At 34.4% G+C, this 20,741-nt stretch overlaps 3 protein-coding genes and 1 non-coding gene across 4 annotated transcripts in view; 3 read left to right on the forward strand and 1 right to left on the reverse strand.

Annotated features, from left to right (window-relative positions):
* Positions 1-9,887, forward strand: part of LOC146138941 (E3 ubiquitin-protein ligase XIAP-like) — a 62,831-nt gene extending 52,944 nt beyond the window's left edge. Inside the window, exons 14-20 of the mRNA XM_083394741.1 lie at positions 2,577-2,730; positions 4,158-4,257; positions 4,911-5,100; positions 6,170-6,282; positions 8,395-8,510; positions 9,053-9,094; positions 9,688-9,887. Coding sequence (XP_083250867.1) covers positions 2,577-2,730; positions 4,158-4,257; positions 4,911-5,100; positions 6,170-6,282; positions 8,395-8,510; positions 9,053-9,094; positions 9,688-9,887 — 915 coding nt within the window. The remainder of the gene's footprint in view (positions 1-2,576; positions 2,731-4,157; positions 4,258-4,910; positions 5,101-6,169; positions 6,283-8,394; positions 8,511-9,052; positions 9,095-9,687) is intronic.
* A 3,226-nt stretch (positions 9,888-13,113) lies between these two features.
* LOC146138943 (E3 ubiquitin-protein ligase XIAP-like) overlaps positions 13,114-20,741 on the forward strand; it is a 65,420-nt gene continuing 57,792 nt past the window's right edge. Inside the window, exons 1-2 of the mRNA XM_083394742.1 lie at positions 13,114-13,149; positions 13,759-13,841. Coding sequence (XP_083250868.1) covers positions 13,114-13,149; positions 13,759-13,841 — 119 coding nt within the window. The remainder of the gene's footprint in view (positions 13,150-13,758; positions 13,842-20,741) is intronic.
* Positions 16,230-20,034, forward strand: LOC146138944 (uncharacterized). The gene is made up of 7 exons (XM_083393732.1): positions 16,230-16,238; positions 16,813-16,962; positions 17,612-17,687; positions 18,231-18,330; positions 18,793-18,917; positions 19,413-19,461; positions 19,584-20,034. The coding sequence occupies exons 1-6, from the start codon at positions 16,230-16,232 to the stop codon at positions 19,454-19,456; spliced, it is 504 nt and encodes a 167-aa protein (XP_083249858.1). The 3' UTR covers positions 19,457-19,461; positions 19,584-20,034.
* On the reverse strand, positions 18,041-18,114 carry Trnat-ggu (transfer RNA threonine (anticodon GGU)). The gene has a single exon. It is a non-coding gene; the product is annotated as a tRNA-Thr (tRNA).

Consider the following 20,741-nt stretch of genomic DNA (forward strand, 5'->3'; position numbering starts at 1 on the left):
ATACATAGTATTAAGACCAAAAACAACAACTCTCTGATGTATAACTGAACTATCTTTGTAGACATATGAGCATTGAAAACGAGAATACATCGAAAGACCTACAAAGCAGCAATATCAAATGCCGGGTAGCCACGACAGAATAATATGTTAAATCGTCTGAATAAGACATAAACCTGACATGATTCGTCCTACACTACAAAATAATCTAAATAACATCTAAAATTATAGGGAGATGTTATTGAACGTTTGGGTGTCGCCGTTCTGGCACTGCACTCTTGGTTAGGGGGTGGTGATGGGTTTGGTTAGACTTGGTTTATAGTTTATTATTGGTGGAGATACTAACACTTGCATCGGGTATAACTACCATCCGATGTTATCGGACATCCCTCATTATACGCATGAGAAATTGAAAATAACTTGAAGGGTCGGGATAAAAAGGATTTGAAATACACATAATGCAATGTGTAAATATATTTTTATAAGGCATTGTTTTAACAAGCTGGTGGAAATAGGGAAAAGTCAAGCTACCTTACCAGTGTAATTTATTTAAGAAAAATATTCTTAAATCAGGAAAAAAAAGATAAAGATTTCATTTTGCTTAAAATATATGAAAATTGAACCGCGGGCCGTAGTTTGTCTGCACTAGAACGTTCTTTTATTAGTTTAGTTCCGCATATTTTCCTTGGTTTAATACAAACAATGAAACTCTGGCGTAACGGAGTTCCGCATTCTGGCAACCTCAGGTGGTTTTTCAGTTGGTTCGAATCATTTTCTCCCATTCCGTTTTCTTTTGATGTAAACCTCGTGAATTTATCGTATTTCTGAAAAAAGTTTCCCCGCATTCCAAACATTTCAATATTTCCCAAAAAGTAACAGGCAATGAAGTGAATGCAAGCAAAGTGCTATACCTTTGTATAGTATGCAACTTGGGCACAGTGGGCAGTGTTTACTTAAGGTACCGAAACGGTCTTTCAAATTCCTCCAGCGGTTTGAATTTATCAGTGATCGCAAAATATATTTTCAAATTGCGGATGCTTATCAACAATAAGAAACGAATGAAGTGTCTAAATAATGTTTGACGTTACACAACTAAACACAGCCGTTTCATTAAAACATTGCAATAATTAGTTTTTTTATCTCCGACTTTGATTCATAAGCGGTGCAATTTATTGCGCCCTTCAAAATTTCTTCAAGTCACCAAAGCCAAAACCTAAATACACCCTGCCTAGCATTATATGGAAATGTCGTACAACCCATACCATCGCGGTGATTTTTTTAATACTTTTGTCTTTATTACATGGTGTGATTAATCACTCTGTCGCAACTTTATTGCTTATTTCGAGAAGCGAGTGTTTAGTTTGACGTCGTTCTACTTTAATCTTACGACCGAAGTGGTTAATTGCTTGTCAGTAAAACAAGCAAAACTGAAGTTTCGTCCAGCTGTTAATGTGTGACATTGGATTGCTGAGTAAAAAGGCATTGTGGTATTGGCGAAATGCGTAAAGATGTCAGACCATACCCGATAATAAAGTTATTCTGGTTATTTTTACCTTGTGAATTGGCCCAGCATATCATTCTTAATTAACACGAAGCCTTAGACTACATCTTGCTCCAACGTACACTTCGCCCAAAACAAAGGGAACTGGAAAAAACAAGTTTTGTTTATCAACAATGTTAAAGTCTACTTAGCCCAATCTCCCACTAAAAGCAACAGCCCTAAGTACTTTAACTTGTCAGGTTGTTATTTACAAAGCAATGCAAAAAGCCAGTGATTTTTCAAAAGTTGTGTACGCACAGTTCATATAATATCTATACCAATATAACAAGGCTCTGTCGATTCAAATAAATATTATCATTGTAATAATTGGTTCTTGGGCAGTTTGTATCCTGTTGAACGAATTGTTTTTGAAAAACATTTTTTCTCCACTACCTTAAAATATCTTCCCTACTTTAAAATATTTCGATAGGCGTCCTAACGCTAGACGTGTTGAACAATTGGCATTGTGTCGTAACAACCTGTTCAAACATGAGGGGTCTGAGTGGCTTACAGTGCCAACAAAAAGGTGGGGTGTTATTTTACTTCTCCTGAAGGGGTTTACCCTACTTGTCCAAACCAAAATCTCCCTCATACCTCACGTAGGCATTGTTGGGCATATTTAGAATAGTTTTGAAGCCTTAACCATCGTTTAAGCATGTTAACGGTCTCTTAGGATTTCTATTTAGTTTTATACAGTTTTAAATCACGTTAAAAAAATGAACAAAAACGTTAAAAAATGTCGTTTTCAATTATAGAAAAAAAATCAGGTTGATGCATACATTTACTTCAAAACGTTTTGTATTTTTGTGTTAAAAACACGAAAAACAGTAGCAAACAGCGTTCATAAACACTTTAGTTTACCAAACGCATTCGGGTTAAACCAATTTTAACAAAAGCGGGACATTCTATAGAAACATGGTTTAGTTTCGCGATTTTTTTCTGCTTTTACGTATAGGCAAAATAGAATAAATACAGTTTAAGAGGGGTTGGTCACGAAATGTTGCTTCACTAATTATTTGTGTTCTGTTTGGTTTTGCAGCAAGATCTTCGTGCCATGTTCCCGTGCGAATACCCGGTGAGTCCTCACATGAGAAACGAAGACTCGAGGTTTCAAACATTTGACGAGCGTTGGTCGGCCAACAACGTGCAAGCCACACCACAGCAAATATCGAAGGCTGGATTCTTCTATCTCGGTAAATAGGATTTTTGGATGAAGTACAACCAGACCTAATTGCTTTATTTTTATGCAAAGCTTAAATCATGGCTAAGTATTCGGGCTCGGGTCACGAGTAAGACCACGTAAGCATACCCGATTTCGAAGTCCGGCGTGCGCAGGCGCTCTACCAATTTAACTTATAGGGCTGCAAACTGTGTGTGTAAAACTGAGACGTACGGTGAAAAAGAGAGAAAAATACCAATGTGTATTCGGCATTTGGTGTAGTTAATGTTGAAATAAAAGTTAAATTCTCCTTTGCATATTGTAAGTAAGGCGCGCCAAGAAAAATTGCTGATCTGCCATGACATTCACATACTAATCAACAACTGTCGTCAGCAAAAGCACTTGTCCTTTATCTACACGCACCACGTCTGTTCCAAATTTAAACTGGGGGCGTACCCCCTTGGAAAAGTTCTTGTGACGTTGACCACATTTATTTGGTGACCTGAGGCTTTCTAAAGGAGCCAAACCCATTTAAACTGTTCAAGTTGTTTGTTCTAACAACCTAATATTTACCAAAGTAACTGGCAATACGTGTACATAGTTTCGCAACTTTACCAACTTTACCAAATTATATCTGTTTAACTTTTGTAGGTTGGTACTCTTTCAATTTGTATGTTACTCATGACGTCAGAACATGATAACATGACATCATAAAACAAATTTGTTGTGAGGCATTTTTGTGGTTCTTTGGGTATACAACTATATTCTACTGCGAAGTGGGTTTGTAACAACTAGAGCCCGATGTCGGCTTATAAAATAATCCGAGTCCCGAGTCCGACTCCGTTCAAATGTGCGATTTCGTCGAGTCCCGGGTCCGGTTCTGACTTTACAGCCTGTATTCCGCAATTTACGTAATTAAATTAAGGTGGATAATGGATATTTAGCAATCCATTAAAGAGTTGACACACAACTGACCCACTGAGAATAAAGAGAAAATATTCTACCATTCGTTATTCCACCTTTACGATTTACAGCCTGCGCCTTATTAATTCAGAATTGGGTACTGCGCATGCGCACGTCGGACTCGGGTAGTTTTACGTGGTCTTACTCGAGTCCATAGTACGACTCCGCAGCCTTGGCTTTAAGTCCAAATGTTGTTGTGTGACAATTTTCCCCGAAAAAGTAGCTTTGCAAAATTTTGTATGCTTTGATTTGGTTTATTTAGGGGAACGCAAAAATAAAAAATCCGATTTTCTCAAAGAAATCGGGCCCAGTCGAAAAGTAGGAACTAATTGTCACCCAACTTATATTTTTCAAGGGAAAGAACTTTGTTGCTTTAAAAAAGCGACCCTGTCATGAATTTAATGTGTCATCTGCAACATTTGTCCTTGCTTACACAAGCTTTGAATGGGCGCAAAGGTCGAATTTTATTTGTGCTAATTTGTTATTACTTTATATCAGGTGAACGCGACCGAGTGAAGTGCTGGTATTGCAACGGAGGTTTGCAGAACTGGGATCCACAAGACGAGCCCTGGACGGAACATGCAAAGTGGTTTCCAACGTAAGTTAGAGGGTTGGCAGTTCAAATCTTACTCAAGTAATCCACTAAATATTGATTGCAAATAAGAAACGTATAACCTTCAGTGACGCTGGGAGCCTTTCGGAGGTCAACCGAAACCAGATTTATCTATTAAGGTTTTTTTCTGCAAACAAGGTCAGGCTCGAAGAATAACTAGCCTGTAGTGGGTTCGAACTCACGACCTCGGCCATACGGGGACCGTCGCTCTACAAAATGGAATGCACATGCTCAGAGGGAAGCAAGGGAGTAATAACTTTTGTGGGTTCTTTCCCACATTAAATTCCTTTTTCGAACCCACATTGACTTTCTTAGCAACGTTTGTCGATTAGGATCTCCTGTCCATAAACAAAGCCCATAGAATTTCCCGACCATATATATAAACGATATATGCACAAATGTGAATAAAACTTTCTTGTCTTTTTGATGAAGCAAAGTTAAAGGTAATAAGAATATCAAAGCCCATACAAAGTAAGTACGATTGCCTTCTCACTTTATTGAAAATGAATGAAGATTTATTTGAAACGTTCAAAATGCTTCCTACTTCTGTATGAGTTTTGATATTTTAACTACGTCTTAACAACCTCAAACCATCATGCTCCAAAGTTAGGTAAATATTTTCAATCCACTTTTCCCAGTTGTGAATTCCTGCTCCAACGCAAAGGCCCCGACTTTGTCCACCGAATGGTTTCCATGTTCCCCAACTTACCCCGGCCACTGCTCAGGGGTCCCTTCGATGTACCCCCGACCCAGGGGGGCACCAGGATCCAGTTTGGGACCAACTCGGCCCGAGCCCCAACACCGCCCCCGGAAATCATTGACCCGCAGGTAAACGATTTTTTTTTCTATTTTGTAACACTTTGTAGATAAACGAAACCCTTTTATGTAGAGAATCTTCTGCAGTCAAAAATCTGATTATAGACACCAGGTCTTTGAATGTTTTTTGAAAATTCTTTTGAATATTCTTTTTTTTTGAAAAGGTGAACAGTTGCGTGTTTTTAATTTCTTTCTCTTCGACATGTAGTTACTTTTTAATTTTTCCTTGATCGAAGCGTATTTCAGCTACAAATAAAAATAAGTACGATACATTGCTATTCACCCGCATAAACGCGTGTTGTAAATACCCTTTTAAACAAAACTAAAAAACAACTCGTTTTCCCACTTAACAGCTTAGTATTGAACAAAATAATATTTAGATGAACAGACTGATGTTTTTCCACAAACATGGCAACAATAAAATAATGGCATAAAATCAAATCAATCAACAAAGTAAAGCATATGCATAGTGCAGTGGTTCTCAACTGGTGTGCCATTTCTAATGCTCAAGGGTGCCGCAAATATTTGAGAATCCAAGAATCTGATTTTTGCTCAATTCTTACAACCTTTTTTGTAAAGATTAGAGTGAAATAAATCCAATTATAACTTTCTACTTTGTGTAGAGTTGATGTGTGTTATTCCAGTTCCGTTTATGACTGCATTATACTAAACTACCAACGGAAAATCTTGTAGGGGTTCCGCAATCTAGTTGTTATTTCTAAGGGGTGCCGCTTGCCATAAAAGGTTGAGAACCACTGACATTGTGTATTAAAGACGTGGTTTAAAGGCCCGTTTATTCTACAGCTGCACTGAGCTGAGTTAAGCGTAATTTGCATTTAAATTATATTGTAGCGAGCATTTCACGCTTTGCTAAACTCAAGCCCCGTGCAGCTATAGAAACACGTTTTGGGGCGATTTTTACGCCCAGCGCAGCTCACTGCAGCTGTAGTGTAAACGGGCCGTAAATCTCAAAGTACATCGAGATACAAGATAACACTGGCCAGATTTACTTTACCCTTTATGCCTAACATTTTTAACATTTACCCTTTATGCCTAACTTTTTCACAAAAATTTAATTCAGGCCGAACTTCGTCGGGAAGAGGAACGTGTTGACCACGCGATGACGTCAGAGATCGTGAGGGCAGCTCTTGACTTTGGCTTCAGCACGAGGCTGGTTCGCAAGGTCGTACGAAGGTCAGAGCACTTTTTAATAAGGAATTAAACTAATCAGAAAACAACTAGGGTTGATTTGAAATAAATAAGGTCCGACAAACTTTTTTTGGTGTACGTTGATTATACCTGTTTAATGCAGTAATTTCTCAATCGAGAACTTTTATGTGTTCCCAAAATTTTTTTGTAAATTCGGAAAATAATTTTTTATCTTATAATTCGGCATAAAGTCAAGCGTACGTGATCGCACGATATTTAATATAAAATAATAAATATTATGGAATTTGTATTGCCTAGCTGTCGTACGAAGGTAAGAAAACCAAAATCTTTGGAATTAGAATCATAGGATGGACGTAACTATAGTACAAAGGATACAGCTATTCACCGTTTAAGGTTAATATAAAATTAAGACAAACCAAGAATTACACGGAAGCTAGGAAAACATAGAATACTTAAACTATGTTTTTCAAGGTCGTAAAAACGGGCAACTTTGAAATTATAAATCATGGGATGGACTTATTTTGTTGTTCGTTAATGTTTAATTACACTTGATTTTGGTTTTCGTGGAAGGCTCGTATTTAAAGTCGTACAGAGGTCAGGGCATTTACATTTAACCAGAAAAATATATAATCAGAGCAAAAGTGTATTTTTCAGATCATTTGAAGTTATTAAGCATACAAGTTGTGGTTTTAGCGTTCTTTGAACACAAGTGCTAAAATACAGCAAAGCGAAAAAGACCAAAGCCAGTGAATTTCAAGGTGTTTTCAGGAATCAAAACGGTCTCGTAAACTCTCATGAACATAGCAACGTTAACATCTCTTGCCTTCAGCGGCCAGTTAAACTACACAGAAGCGGTTATTTCTTGTAATCCTTGTGTTTGCATTTCTCCATGGTCATATTGGATGCAAATGTTGCGCCTCGTGAAGTTCCAAAGTCTAAACGTGTTTGTAGATTCCATAGTTCCAAGCTTTGAAGGTGGCCGAGATTTTGGCGGCTATGTAGTGTTGTAATGACTTAAGTCTCACTTTTTGTAAAATTGGGTTATATATTTCGTAAGTTTTTCACATCAAACCATTTTCCAGTTATCTGTTGCGTTGTACTTTTTAGTTAAATTATTGCTCATAATCGGAGGAATTTACCAATTTGAATAGTTGAACGTTTGATATTCATGCCAAGGACTTGGCATTGACTTGCTATAAATAGGATTTACTTGTGATCTATTTAAAAGACTTGGGACTTAAGTTAATTTTCAAATGCTGTACTTCACTTAAGTTATTTCAGAATAACTTGTTTACAAAACTTTGTATTGGTATTCGCGTCTGTGCATGTCATGGTTGTAATGTATACCTTCTGGTCAATATGCTGTTTCAAAATGGCTTATTCAACTGTAATCTTGGTTAAAACCCAGTATTTAAACATATCCCGTAATTTACAGTACGTAAAGCATACGCAGTAGTCGTTTTATTACAAGCATTTCGTGTAATGCATACTTCCAAAGTCCAAACGTGGTTGTTAGTCACCTAGCGTCAATACATTATTGACAAGACTTTTACTGTTTGGTGATTCCGTTTTACATTTAAGTAACAATCCCAAATTTTCCAGTTTTAACAACAAATATTAACCTACGGAATCAATTTTTCAGTCACGCTTTTTAACAATTTTAATAAACCCAATAATTTCGTATTCTTGCAAGTCTGACTTTTTCCAAACAAACTAGTGTAACTCCTTATTTATCATGGGTATTTCCTTTAGTCTTGTTATCAATCTTTGTTACCCACAACAAATATATCTAACAAAAAGAAACAAGAGATTAGCAACCATAGCGACCCTTTTCTGAACTTTCAAACTGCTTAAAAAGACCTCCTATTTCTTTGCCGCGTATTTTAACAAATATTTCTACAAACGGTTAAAGAATTATATGGTGTTAAGTTAAAAAAGTTCATTCTTCACGGATTTTATTTTTGCAAAACGTTGTGAATATGTTTTAAAAAAAACATTAAGGTCTTTTGGTCAAAGTTAGTTTTTTTCCGCCAATTTTTATAAGTCGAACAAAGCCAAGAATTTAATTTGACGTCACACAGCTCTCTGGCGTTACTAGTGGTCATCTCGTGCGTAAAACAATTTTTTTGCTTCCAGGCGAATTCGACGCACCGCAATGTACACGTCAGTTGCTGACCTCATCGATGACGTCACTATCGAGGAAAGGGAGAACGGAAGTGACGACGAGGAGGAAATGACGTCATCAAGTGCAGGTGACATTTTGTTTTTATGTTAAATTTATTCTTTTTATGATACCTTCTTTTTTTTGTGTCGATTTGACTGGCTTTTATTCGATTTAAGTTTCAAATGAGCTTCGGGTTGATTAAATCACATAGCGGGCCGGATGCCGCGGGTTTCATTAAGTCCAAATAATTTCTAGATGGGGGTATCACTTTGCGGCAAAACGAGATTAAAGTTCGCATGGAAAAAAGTTCTAATAAATTTCCTTTACTGAACATTTTTTTTAAGGCCGGCAAACCTGCAAAATCACCGTTTCAATTGTTGTAGGAAGACGTTGTTTTTAACACTTGCGTCACTTTTCTCTACTAGTTTAACTTTACAAAGTTGTTTATCCGGATTGCATTTTGCTTTGTTGCTTTAAGATTGTTCAAAATACGCTAAAATCCCTTTAATTTAATGATTTCAGTTTTGTTGCATTTAAGAATGTTGTCTCGGTGTCTTGCGTTGTCAAGATTATTGTAAAGATTTGAAGTAAATACTTAAAATTTCTCTATTGAATAATTTTTTTTTGCAGTTGCTTCAACAAGCCAAGCAATGGAAGCGGAAACATCAGAAGGTAAAGTTGCTTATTAAGCTTTCTGCAAAAAAACACAATATGCACACTTAGCCATCAGAAATCTTATAATTGCCGTACATTCCATTTCTATTTTCCTCGTCAGTTTTTATTGAAGCAGCAAAATGATTTTAGAATTTTATGACAAACGCCACCTTGAGTTCTAAAGTTAAAAACAAATCAAATTTCTTCCCCGAAACGAGTCTTTGATGCTCCGCCGAATTCACGAGCTTCAAGACGAGCACAACTTTTACATAAAGCCGTTAATTCCCTCCGTGCCTACTGTGTTAAACTTTGCTTTCTAGTTTTTCAAACCTAATTTTAACTCGACTTTGCAAAACAACGAACGTTTATGAAAAACAGTCAAAACTTTCCAAGATAACGTTCTTTTTGTAAAAAGTCAAAAATCCCCATCTAAAGTAACTAAAAATTTAAAACTTCTTCCCGAGTAAAAATTGGAACCTAAAGTCCTTAAAACAATCAATTTCTTCCAACAAACGAGTAAAAAAAAAAAGTCTTAAAAAATCAAATTTCTTGCCAAAAACTAGTAAAAAATCGTACCCTGAAGTTCTATAAAAAGAACCAATTTCTTCCAGAAACGAGCCCATCGATGCTCCAGCGCATTCACGATCTCCAGGACGAGCGTAAGTGCAAGTTGTGCCACATCGAGGAAGCGGACAACGTGCTCGTTCCATGCGGGCACCTCTGCATCTGCACAAGCTGTACGAGCAAGACCAGCAAGTGCCCGCTGTGCAGACGCAAGTTCGACAAGGCTATCCGCACCTACATAACCTAACCACCCCGCTCTGCACTCACTACCGTGGAGCATCGCTAGTACTAGAGTTGCGGCTTATTATTGTCCAACTCTGCGCTAGCCTTGCTGTAATACGCTACCTGTCAACGAGCGAGGTGGTCATTCACCCGTTTTTTTTTATATCTAAAACGTGAATCAAAAAAAATAAAAAGATTTATTTGCTATTCGTATAGTGTCGTAGTTCTTTCGGATATTTGTGTTTGGCTTGTACGCTATATTCTGACAAAGGAAATTATGTAAAATACAAAAAAACTGCATCGAACGTAGCGATATGGTGTATTTTTAGGCTTTTGAGGAGGAACAGCGTTTAGTGAAAATCATTTGTAACGGTTGGTTTAATCAAGACCTATACAATTATATACGTAATAAAAAAACGTTTTTTTGGCCACTGTTACGTGTTCACTAACACATTAATATTAAACTAATAAACACCTAAATTAATGTGTTGGTGAACACGTAACAGCCACTAAATTTCAAACAAATTTAAAAAATATATTGAACAAGATTTAAAAATGCTTTTTAAAATTATTTTTTGGCACGATTTTTATGAGGCAATTTCCAAAAAAGTGTTTAAATCAACGTTGTAATATACACAATTAAATAGTTTCTGAGTAAAACTTAATTTACCTTTTTACATTTTTCGGAAATTTCGGCGGACCAGTAAATTAACAATTTTTACTCCCTTAATACTTAAAAAACGTATCACTATCTACCACTAGGTGGTAAGTACGCACGAAATTTAAGATGCTTAAAAAAATAATTTTTGCTAAAATTTGCATTTATTGTTTATTAATCCTATATTTTTACCAAAATAACGCAATTATAATTAAAAAAGTATTTTACACCAATTTTATCTTTCGTTGGATACCACTTTGCGTGTTCGGTCCAGGGTTCGTCTTGTGGATCCCAGTTCTGCAAACCTCCGTTGCAATACCAGCACTTCACTCGGTCGTGTTTAGGGCGCTAGTCCAGAATCCGGCGCTTGTCTAGAATCCTAGCACAGTTCTAAAACCAACGCACAAATTTTGATTTGGTGTGCGAATTAACGTTTGGGTGTGGGTGGGTCAAGTATTATTTAAAGAAATGTTAAACAAGATGTAAATCTTTGCTTTTTAAAATCATTTTTGGTCCTACTCTCTTATGACCCATGTGAGACAAACTTCTAAAAAAAGCGTTAAGATTAATGTGGCAATATGCACCATTGAATAGTTTCTACGTAAAATTTAATTTACTGTTTTATATTCTTGTAAATTTCAGATTTACTCCCCTAATACTTAAAAAAACGTATAACTATCCACCAAAGATCTTCAAAAAGTTCCATGAAATACAGACTGGTTTGCACCCCAACTCAATGAATGTTAGCAATATAAACCCCAGGCAAAAATGTGGTAGGGTCCTGGACCAGCATCAAAACTTTTTGTTTGGAAATAAAATGAAAGTGTTTTTAAGACAAACAAGCAAAATGAGTTTGTCAGTAAACAGTGCACCAACTAAAATAGTCAGATTGACGAAGTAGACCTTTAAATTATGGTACTATGTTGTAGTAAATTTGCATAGTATGCAATTAGCTGGCAATCAAGTTTAATTTGTAGTAATTAAACGAACGATTTACAATAAATTCTCTGTGAAGGTTACCCACCATTAACGAGCACCCTAAAATTTAGGCGTTCTTTCACTTATGTACGTGAAAAGTTATGCAAAAAACAAAACAAAATAATACCGCATACCACAACACATATTGTTTGGGTTAGGGTGCGGGTTAGCGTTTGGGTGAGTCAAGTATGCAGCATTTGAAGAATTTTCACATACATAAGTGAAAGAGCACCCTAAAATTTAATATAAACAATTCAACACCCTTACAAGCAGGGGGTAGCTTATTTAATTTTACTAAAACTAACAGTCTTTAACTTCTCCCTGGCCAGTCTGCACTCTGCCTGTGGCAAGTACACATAAAAAAGGTTTAAATTGTTTATTGCACACATGCACCCTTCAAAATGTGGTTCTGTTTCTGTAAAAAGTGCCATAAAAAAGTAAAGTGGCGCTCTGCAAACTCAGAACCCTGATTTTTGGTAGCTGTTCATTTTTTAATTTTGCGCTTTATTCCAAATTAATGCATCTATATATTAATGCATCTATACTTGCATGTTTGTTGAGTTGCTTAATTGTCTTCTTTAAACTGCAGAATGCTGTTAATAGATAAGCAATAATTACAATACATGTAGATAGTTTTTTAAATAAATGTCTACACATGTCATACTTCTAAAACCGAATACCTACCCACAAGTTTTAATTCTGTCATTTTGGAACTGGATAAAAGGCAAAGATGAACAATGAAAAGTGAGACTGATATTTTTATGTTTATGTGACACGTACTTATATTAAGTGTATTGGGTTTTCTATATTATTTTTGAAACAATTAAATTTTGATAAAATAAACCTTTTAAACGTATTATTAAAACTTTACAAAGACTGATCAAGAACAGCTTTAAGGCCTATAGCTAAAAAGTTAATCTAAATAACCACCTAAAAAGCATGAATATATATAATATCCCAGTTATAGTTGACTCAATATTAACACAGTAAGGTGAATAAAAATTTATATATATGTAAAGCTTTTCCATTTCACGGCGGTGCACCTGCAATCTTCCATAGCGAACCAGTTCAGAAATTAAAATTACATGTTAGAAATCACGTTTATAGTGCTTTTTATTATAACAAACAAAAAGTTTTTACAATTATGTATAAGCAGGCCTGTTGGATCGTGTTTTTCCTCTGATTTACCAGTGCCTTCAAAACACTTCTTTAATTTAAAGTAAGTAGGTTTAAGTGTTTATAGTCTTGGTATGTGTGAGCCCTTCATGCAATTGCAAAACAATCTTGTGTTTTTGTTGAATTTGACTGCTTTCTGTTGACCAATACAGCTTGATTGTGTTTTTAGTGATAGACATGACAAACAACATCCTCTCGTGGTCGATGAAAACAGCATGGTTTCACAACGTCGGCCTATTCCACAGAAATCATCAAGTAGCACAATTCAAAACGTAAGTCTTATCTGACATTTTTAACCCTAAACCAGCTTTTAAAGCACAGTGTCATTGGTAAATATATAGACGCAGACTTTTGTTTTTTCAAAGAAGTGCTCAAAATTTTGTGCTAAATGTGACGATTGACAATTTTGTGCAATATATGACGTCACCCAACTGAAAAGATGAGTTTTTATGCAGAGTGGGGAAAGAATCAAAATGTCTTTTAAGTTATGGAAAATAATTGACTAACAATCAGTATATGAGGAAATAGTACCTCAAGTTGTACGCATCAACAAAAATATAAAGTATTTTGTGTGAATATTTATCATTTTAGGGGGGCTAAGCAACCCAAGTTTTTACTCCCTTAAGTACCCCAAACTCGGTGTCCATTGGTAAAAAGCATTGTAGTATTAGTTTTAGCAGAACACTGTTTGAGATCAACTGGTGATTTTTTTTAATTTAAACATTTTTTGTTTGTTTTTAGTTGTATATACACCGTATTTTAGTCTGTTACTGTACACAAGTGTTTCCTAACCATTTTTATGTCCTGGAGCATCGGTAGACCTCTAAAAGCATGGTGGTGCACCTAGCAAGCGAAGCGAGCTTGATATTGTGTGGCTATACCCTTTCACCTTAAATTGCTTGCAAGTTTTTATACCAAAGGTCTCACAGTCGCATGTATTTCTAGTACTCGGTTTTTGTTAGGTAATGTAAGCCTAATGAACTAAGCCGAAAGAGAAAGTCAGAAATAAAATAGACATAACTTTTTTCCATTTGTCATGGTTAAGAAGCGTCTAATCTGTTAAACGAATTGTTACTTTTTACAGCGCTCTGTGAGACCATTGAGGAAAATTGGAAATCAGTGTCCCCCTGTTTTTCCACAAGCGGTTGGATCAGCTCAATCTAATCGGTACCTTGATTGTAAAAACAAACTGTGATAATTCACCTTGTTTGACTGGCTACTAAAAATTACAACCAACAAGGAATTAAAAACATAAAAGAGCACATTGTTTAGTGTTTTAGCGCCTGACGGTAAAAATATGCAGCTGGACTTGTCTTATTTTGGAATGCAATAATTTTTATTAGGGTTTTCCAAATTACAGCCAGTTGGACATATGCTGGGTTGATTCTGGCCCATGCCATATTTGCCCTATTTTATTAGCTGCTTGATACAATTTTGTAAAATGACTCTATAAATTTTCTTCATTTAACCATAGTCAAGTTAATTAAATTTTACATAAAATGTTTTATTTTTTTGGGTATATTTTAATTATATAACCTGTATGTGACCCTGTACTACACCCAACTTTAAATAAAATATTAGGGTTAATAATATTTTGTGTTTGTGTTTTTTTAGGACTTCTACTCAGGAATGCTTTCAAAATCGTTATCCAGCAGAGTTGCTAGGAAGACCAGGAAAAGTATCAGCGCAAAACAATCCAAGCACCAAATAACTGAACAAATTCTAATGAACCAATATAATTTTATCTTTGATAAAATTAAAATATATATATAATAGTCAATTAAACAAAAAGCTTCAAACATAAAACGCTAAATTACTGTATTATAACTACTACCCACATTAAAAAATCTTTAATTTCCTGTGCAATTGTGAATGATTAAACACCACCCAACCTTTAAAACACTGTTAGAACAAATGTTTAAACAAAAAAGACAGCTCAAGTATTTTTGTTATAGTTTAAATTACCCTGAGTGAAAATTAGGATAAATAATGAAGTGAAGCAAGTATTGTATCACTTACTTTTTTTTTTTTTGTTATTTCAGACTTTATGTAGTGACGTGTTTACTTTTCAAATTATTTTTATGATATTGACTTTATTTTGCAATGGCACACCAAGTATTTATTTGTTGTTTGCAAATTAAGAAGTCGCTGTGCTAGGATTAAACAGTGCAACTGTCTATTAACCAAATTTTATATTTTTAGTTTAATTCTTGTGGTAAAAAGTTGAGTTATTTTAAATTTTCAGGAGGGCCAAGAAACACAAAATACACAGGAACCTGAAATTCCTTACGCTCGCCACCAAGCATTGATCAAGAAACTGTCACTTTCAAACATAGATGATAGAATGTAAGTTCAATATGTACACCTGTTTAATGAAAAAATAGGAAAAAATGTAAATCATATCGTACTTGTCATTTTAGAGGGATTGCTCACATACAATGGATGGTGTTTGATCTAGTCTAGGTTGTTTGTTATGGATTATTTAATATAAGTTTTATATAAGAATTGCTTTTAAATGAATAGATGTTGAAAAGTACAGAATTAACTACTTTAGATTAACTTGGTAACTTGTTTTTTTTTCTTTGCAGGAAAACTTTCTCTAAATTTCCATTCCACGAAAAAACAAGAAAACTTTTATCAGAAGCTGGTTTCTTTTATCTCGGAAACTGGGATCGCGTCCAGTGTTGCTTCTGTAAACAAGTGTTTGAAGATTGGCTTCACGCTGAGGAGGATATACAGTCCAGACATAAAGAACTCTCACCTCAATGCGGGTTTGTACTTAAATATATTTCATCTTTTTTAGTCTAGCAATCTGTTAATGAATGTCTGGTCGGTCTTTGATTGAAAGCAGGACAACCGTAAACGTAGCTTGTGGTTCTCCTATAAGTATATTTTGCTAGTTAAACCTTTAAACCGAGGATTAAAGTAAGCTGTAATGGCCCAGAAGTGATAAAAAATGAGTTTTTTAAAACAATTTATTTTTTGTTACCGCGACATATCCATTTTTCCTTTTATTCCTTAAATTTTTACTTAAACTTAGATTTCAGTTGCCTTTTTTGCACCACATCAAATAATAACCCAAAGTTGTTTAAGGTTACTGATTTTAGATGTTTTGTGATGACGTTACCCCTACACCAGGGTGTCTTAAACTTTTTCTACAGCTGACCCTAAGTTTTTTTTTGCCTCGCGTTTACCATGGTAAGAAAAAAAATCAAAAATGACATCATAAATTTACGCCACAATATACAAATAGACTTCATAAATCTGCTGATTTAGGTCCAAAAATGTAAAAGTTAAATGGAGTCTTGATGCATTCAGTGCAAAACCGTCTTATTTTTATTGAAAATGTTTTCTTTGACAATTACATTACTTCTTAAATGTACACTGATATTTCGATTTGACCTTTATGGACCCCCTAAAACCAGTTCACAGACCCCAAGGGGTCCATGTTCCCCAGTTTAAGAACCCCTGCCCTTCTCCATCTCTTAAAATTTTTATGCGTCCCGCTAAGAAAATTATTCTGCTTTTACCCTGCATTGGACCCTACAAATGCAAATGCGGAAAGTACAAGTGTTGTGATGTCATTCTGTAAGCATTATTAATAGTATAATAGTATATGGCTTGATGAAGTCACCTGTCCTAGTTGTGCTCGTGCATTGTGCAAATTGAGCTCGCTCAGAAAAAAGCAAACTCGCCTGCAGTGAGTTTCGAACACTACAGACTAGTTGTTTTTCTAACCTGCCTTGCTTGCATCATTGATGGACAAATTCAATAGAAATAATTGTGAATTTTCATGTTGAATGCTCATTAGTATACACTTCAAGCAAGTAGCACATATAGCAGAGATTTTTTTTAAATATTTGGGACATGCCTCTATAAAACCTAATTTTCATAAAAATGCTATTTCTTTATTTGCTTTAAGATCAACTTTTAGCTGTCTTGATTATTATTAATAAAACTAATTGCAACCCGTAAAAAATTCGGATAATTTTATTTTTAATGTATGTCCATAAAATATCCATAAATGTTTGGCGTAACAATTCAATGAGAGTAGACCTGTAGATCAGCAGATATCTACTGAACAGCTTGAAGGCCCAATATGCAATATTTTTTAACTCTACTTCAACCCAATGTGTAGTGGAATGAGTCAAATTCTAACACCCCCACTATTTACAGAAGGATTGGAGGTTCTCCCACCAATATTCCAATTTCTTTGCCGGAGAAAAAAACTTGTCCTCCGAAACAACAAAATATCCCAGAATCACCGAGTTTTGATAGAAATCTTGCGGTCAGTATTCTGATTTTGAGTTGATTACAACCTAAACCTTTAGTTCTTCAACAGAGTTCTAATTGTTCCATGAAACTTTTTGTAAATTTGGAAAAATAATCAATTTATACACCAAACAGTTGTGCATGCAAGATTTAATGCTTTGATAAATGTTAATATTGTTGATATTTACCTAGTGCCTTTTTATTTAGTTTATGAGATTTTAAACAGTATTTTGTAAATTGTTGTTAGCGAATTCGTTTTCTTATTTTAGTGCGTAGCAAGTTTTGAGGAAAAGATTTCAGAGACAATTGCCCAAACCAACTATAATATTTAATATATTTAAACCAATTGACTTTAGTTGAAATTAAGTTTTTATTTTACAATTTGTTATAAATTGAGTTGTTTATCTCAGTTGTTGCACATAAAACGATCAGATTGCGACACTGTGTTTTTTCTAGCTTTTAGTTGTCTTATCACTCCAAATAGAACAAGTTTACCGATTTAATTTATAGTTTATAATTTTTATGTCACGTCGACTTGGAGATGGGAGGAGATTACTTCATAATTTTGCTCTAATTAAGCCTTGACTGGGACTTAGTCATTTCAAAACGTCTGGTTTACAAAACTGCTTTTGTGAACTATTGTTTATATATTTTTCTGTCAACAGGCTGCCTTGGCAAATTTGCTCTCCAATCTCCAAAACACCCCAAGTTCCTCCAACCCCAACCGCTCTGCACCACCAAGTAAGTATTTTTACTAGGTTAACATTTTAGTGGATTCGTGTTTGGTCAGTTTGAAGGGTTTAATTAGGTTTTAATAGTTCACAATCACATTTTACTGGGAACTAACTAATGCTCAGTTTTCATGTTAAAACATTTTTGTAACCATCTGTTATGTGTTGATCAACAGTGTTTTATTTCAAATATATTTATTGAAGTAAATCCTGTTAATCTTAAGGCATTTTTGTGCAAGCCAGGGTACACCTTATTTTTTTAAGAGGCTTTTCTATTTCAAGTACTGGTTAATTAACTCTAAAATACTGTATGCTTTTTTATTGAATCAGACAAAAAACAATCCATTGGAACCTAAAATAGTTGGCCTGTGGTGAGGTTCGAACTCATGACCTCGGCCATACCGGGACCGTCGCTCTACCAACTGAGCTACACAGACTCAGAGGGGAGCAAGTCAAGAAACAATCATAGTACCGTTGCCTGTTTCCTGTTCGTAAATACAAGATCATTTTAAATATCTACATAGCATTTTAAATCTTGTTTTGTTTGTGTCAGGTTCATCTGGCAAACAAAAGACCCCAACAAGCAACCAAAGCACAGAAGGTATTAAACGAAGCAGGAGTTGCTTGTTTAGGAAAGATGATTCTTCCCAAGGGTTAGTACTAAATACCAAATTATTTACCATCTTTTTTTCATATTTTAATAGAATTAATTTACCAATATTATTCAGATTTGAATTTTGATTTGGTTTTTGTGTATATTGCATGAATTAAAAAATTATAAACAAATCGTAAATGTTAAATTTAAATCAAGGATAGTTATTTTATTATTATTTTTTATTCAATATTTTTTCCATGAATATTGTTGTGTTTTTACCAGGTAGTCGAACCGAATCTTTACAAATCAGTTTTGTTCTTATTTTTCGAACCATAACCTGAACCGTTTTTTATACAAACTTTTTTACAAACTGGTTTTAAATATCTATGTTTAAACTGGAGCTAGATCAGAACATTTTGATTGCCCCGAACCGAAACCAGATTAAATACCTGAAACCTAAACCGAACCCAGAAAATTCAAACGGTTCGACATTTGATTTTACATTCTTTTTCATCAACAGAACAAGCCCTCATGGCAGCAATAGCTCTAGTGGTGGCGACGTTTTCTATTGTGGAGATGGTCCTAATTTATCGAGCCAACATATGAATGTCACCATTATCAACAACAACTACTACTATTGTGCAAGTTAGTTGATGTTGTAAATGTAAATAAAGTCATTTTGGCAAATTTGTGAAATGATCTCTTGTAAAGATTAAACTAAATACAGAACTTAGTAAACCGATAATTATCAATTTGTTTGGATGTTATATGATAACTATATTTCGCTACTAAAAGCTAATTGCTGTAGTTTGTTTTTCACTATTCGGATTCAGGCAGATTCTGTTGTTCAGATTCTGTTATACAAAAACCCACTTTAAGTTGAGAGTAGAAAGACAAAGTTCCATTATGGTAAAAGTTATTTGCTTAAGCCAAAAGTTTTCAATAAATTAAGAATAGGAGGCTGAAATACTGATTTCAAAATATACTTCACAAAAGAGGGCATCACAGCTACTAGTTTTAAAATGTTTCTCTAAAGCAGGGGTTCTTCAACTTTTTTTAGCTACTCTAATTTATGCGTGTGTATCAGTACTCCAAAATAATTAATCTAGAAAATGTTTCAATTTTATCGTTTTTTCACAGATGAGAGTTTGACTAGAGAATCTAAACCTGAAGATAATGAGTGACACTGGTATGTATTTTTTTGTAACAGACACTTAAAATTATTTACTTTTTTATAATTTGTGTTTCAAAAAACTAACTTTTCGTACTTTGGGTGAAAACTGCTTTTATAAATAAAAAAAATGTTCACAGATTTCCAAAATAAACTACAGAATGATATTTTAAAGGGATTGAAAAAGGATCATTTTTGACAACAACAAGACAAAGGATTTGTATTGTGTATGTATTATGTTTTTACAAAAATATGTAATCGTATAGATTTAATTGCTTTCAATGAAATACTTTTACCAATCTTATTTTCTCATTTTTAAACCATGTCACGATAGTATTACTTGGCTATGGATTGACTCTGTCCTTCTACTTGTAAATATGCTTCTTTGTAAATTTTGCTTTATTGCTTTTGTTCTTCAAACTTTCCATTTGTGCACATTTTTGTTTTTAAACATCGTTAAAAAATCACCGCACATGAAATTCATATTATTACTGCTTTCAATTTGGTCGCTATGCAATGACAATCATTTTTGTTGAACTTTCATAATTACGCTGGTTTAAGTTGACTACAAGTTTCTCTTTTATCAAAAATAAAAACTTCCTGCCTTCATCAACCTATTGAAGTATTGCGTGTTGTGTACAGTTTCAGAGCCAGATTGCTGCAGAACTGAAGAAGTTTTGTAATTTTTCAAATTAAAAAAATTTGAGAGAATCTATTTTACTTTTTAATATTTTACAAATTAGCATTAGACTTATTAAATATGTAAAGTCAAAACATACTTTACGTTGCACGAAAAACAATTGTATGATTTTAGTAACAACAGAAAATTGTTTTTCAGTCTGTTAAATTAGGCTAAAGGTAAAACTGTTTTATGGTTTTATGAAGCAATCAGATTTGGAGAGTTTCTTCTAATTTAACAAAACAAAAATGGTCCTCAAAGACACTGAAAAATGTCCTTATCGCCTTCCTTATCCTGTTAGGAGATTTATATTTTTATGTGACTTTTCAGCAAATATGCCCTAGACTTCAGTTCTAATCATTTTTCTGACAATGCATCCCATGAAAAGTAAAGGAAACACCAGTAGTGTTGTAATGACTTGACTTAAGTCTGTTGGGCAAAATTACATTACTTAAATCTTTTTAGACTAGTGACTTTGACTTGAAATTACTTGACGTGCTTTAATTATGCATTTTTTTTATAAAATTTGGATTTATCTTGTTTTGCACATAAAATAATGTGCTTAAAGTTTAATTTGTGTTATGCTTTAGTTGAGTTACTTTTTCGGACGGGTTTACCA

Source organism: Ascidiella aspersa, chromosome 7 (assembly GCF_963924565.1).
Source record: "Ascidiella aspersa chromosome 7, kaAscAspe10.2, whole genome shotgun sequence".
Taxonomy (NCBI): Eukaryota; Metazoa; Chordata; class Ascidiacea; order Phlebobranchia; family Ascidiidae; genus Ascidiella; species Ascidiella aspersa.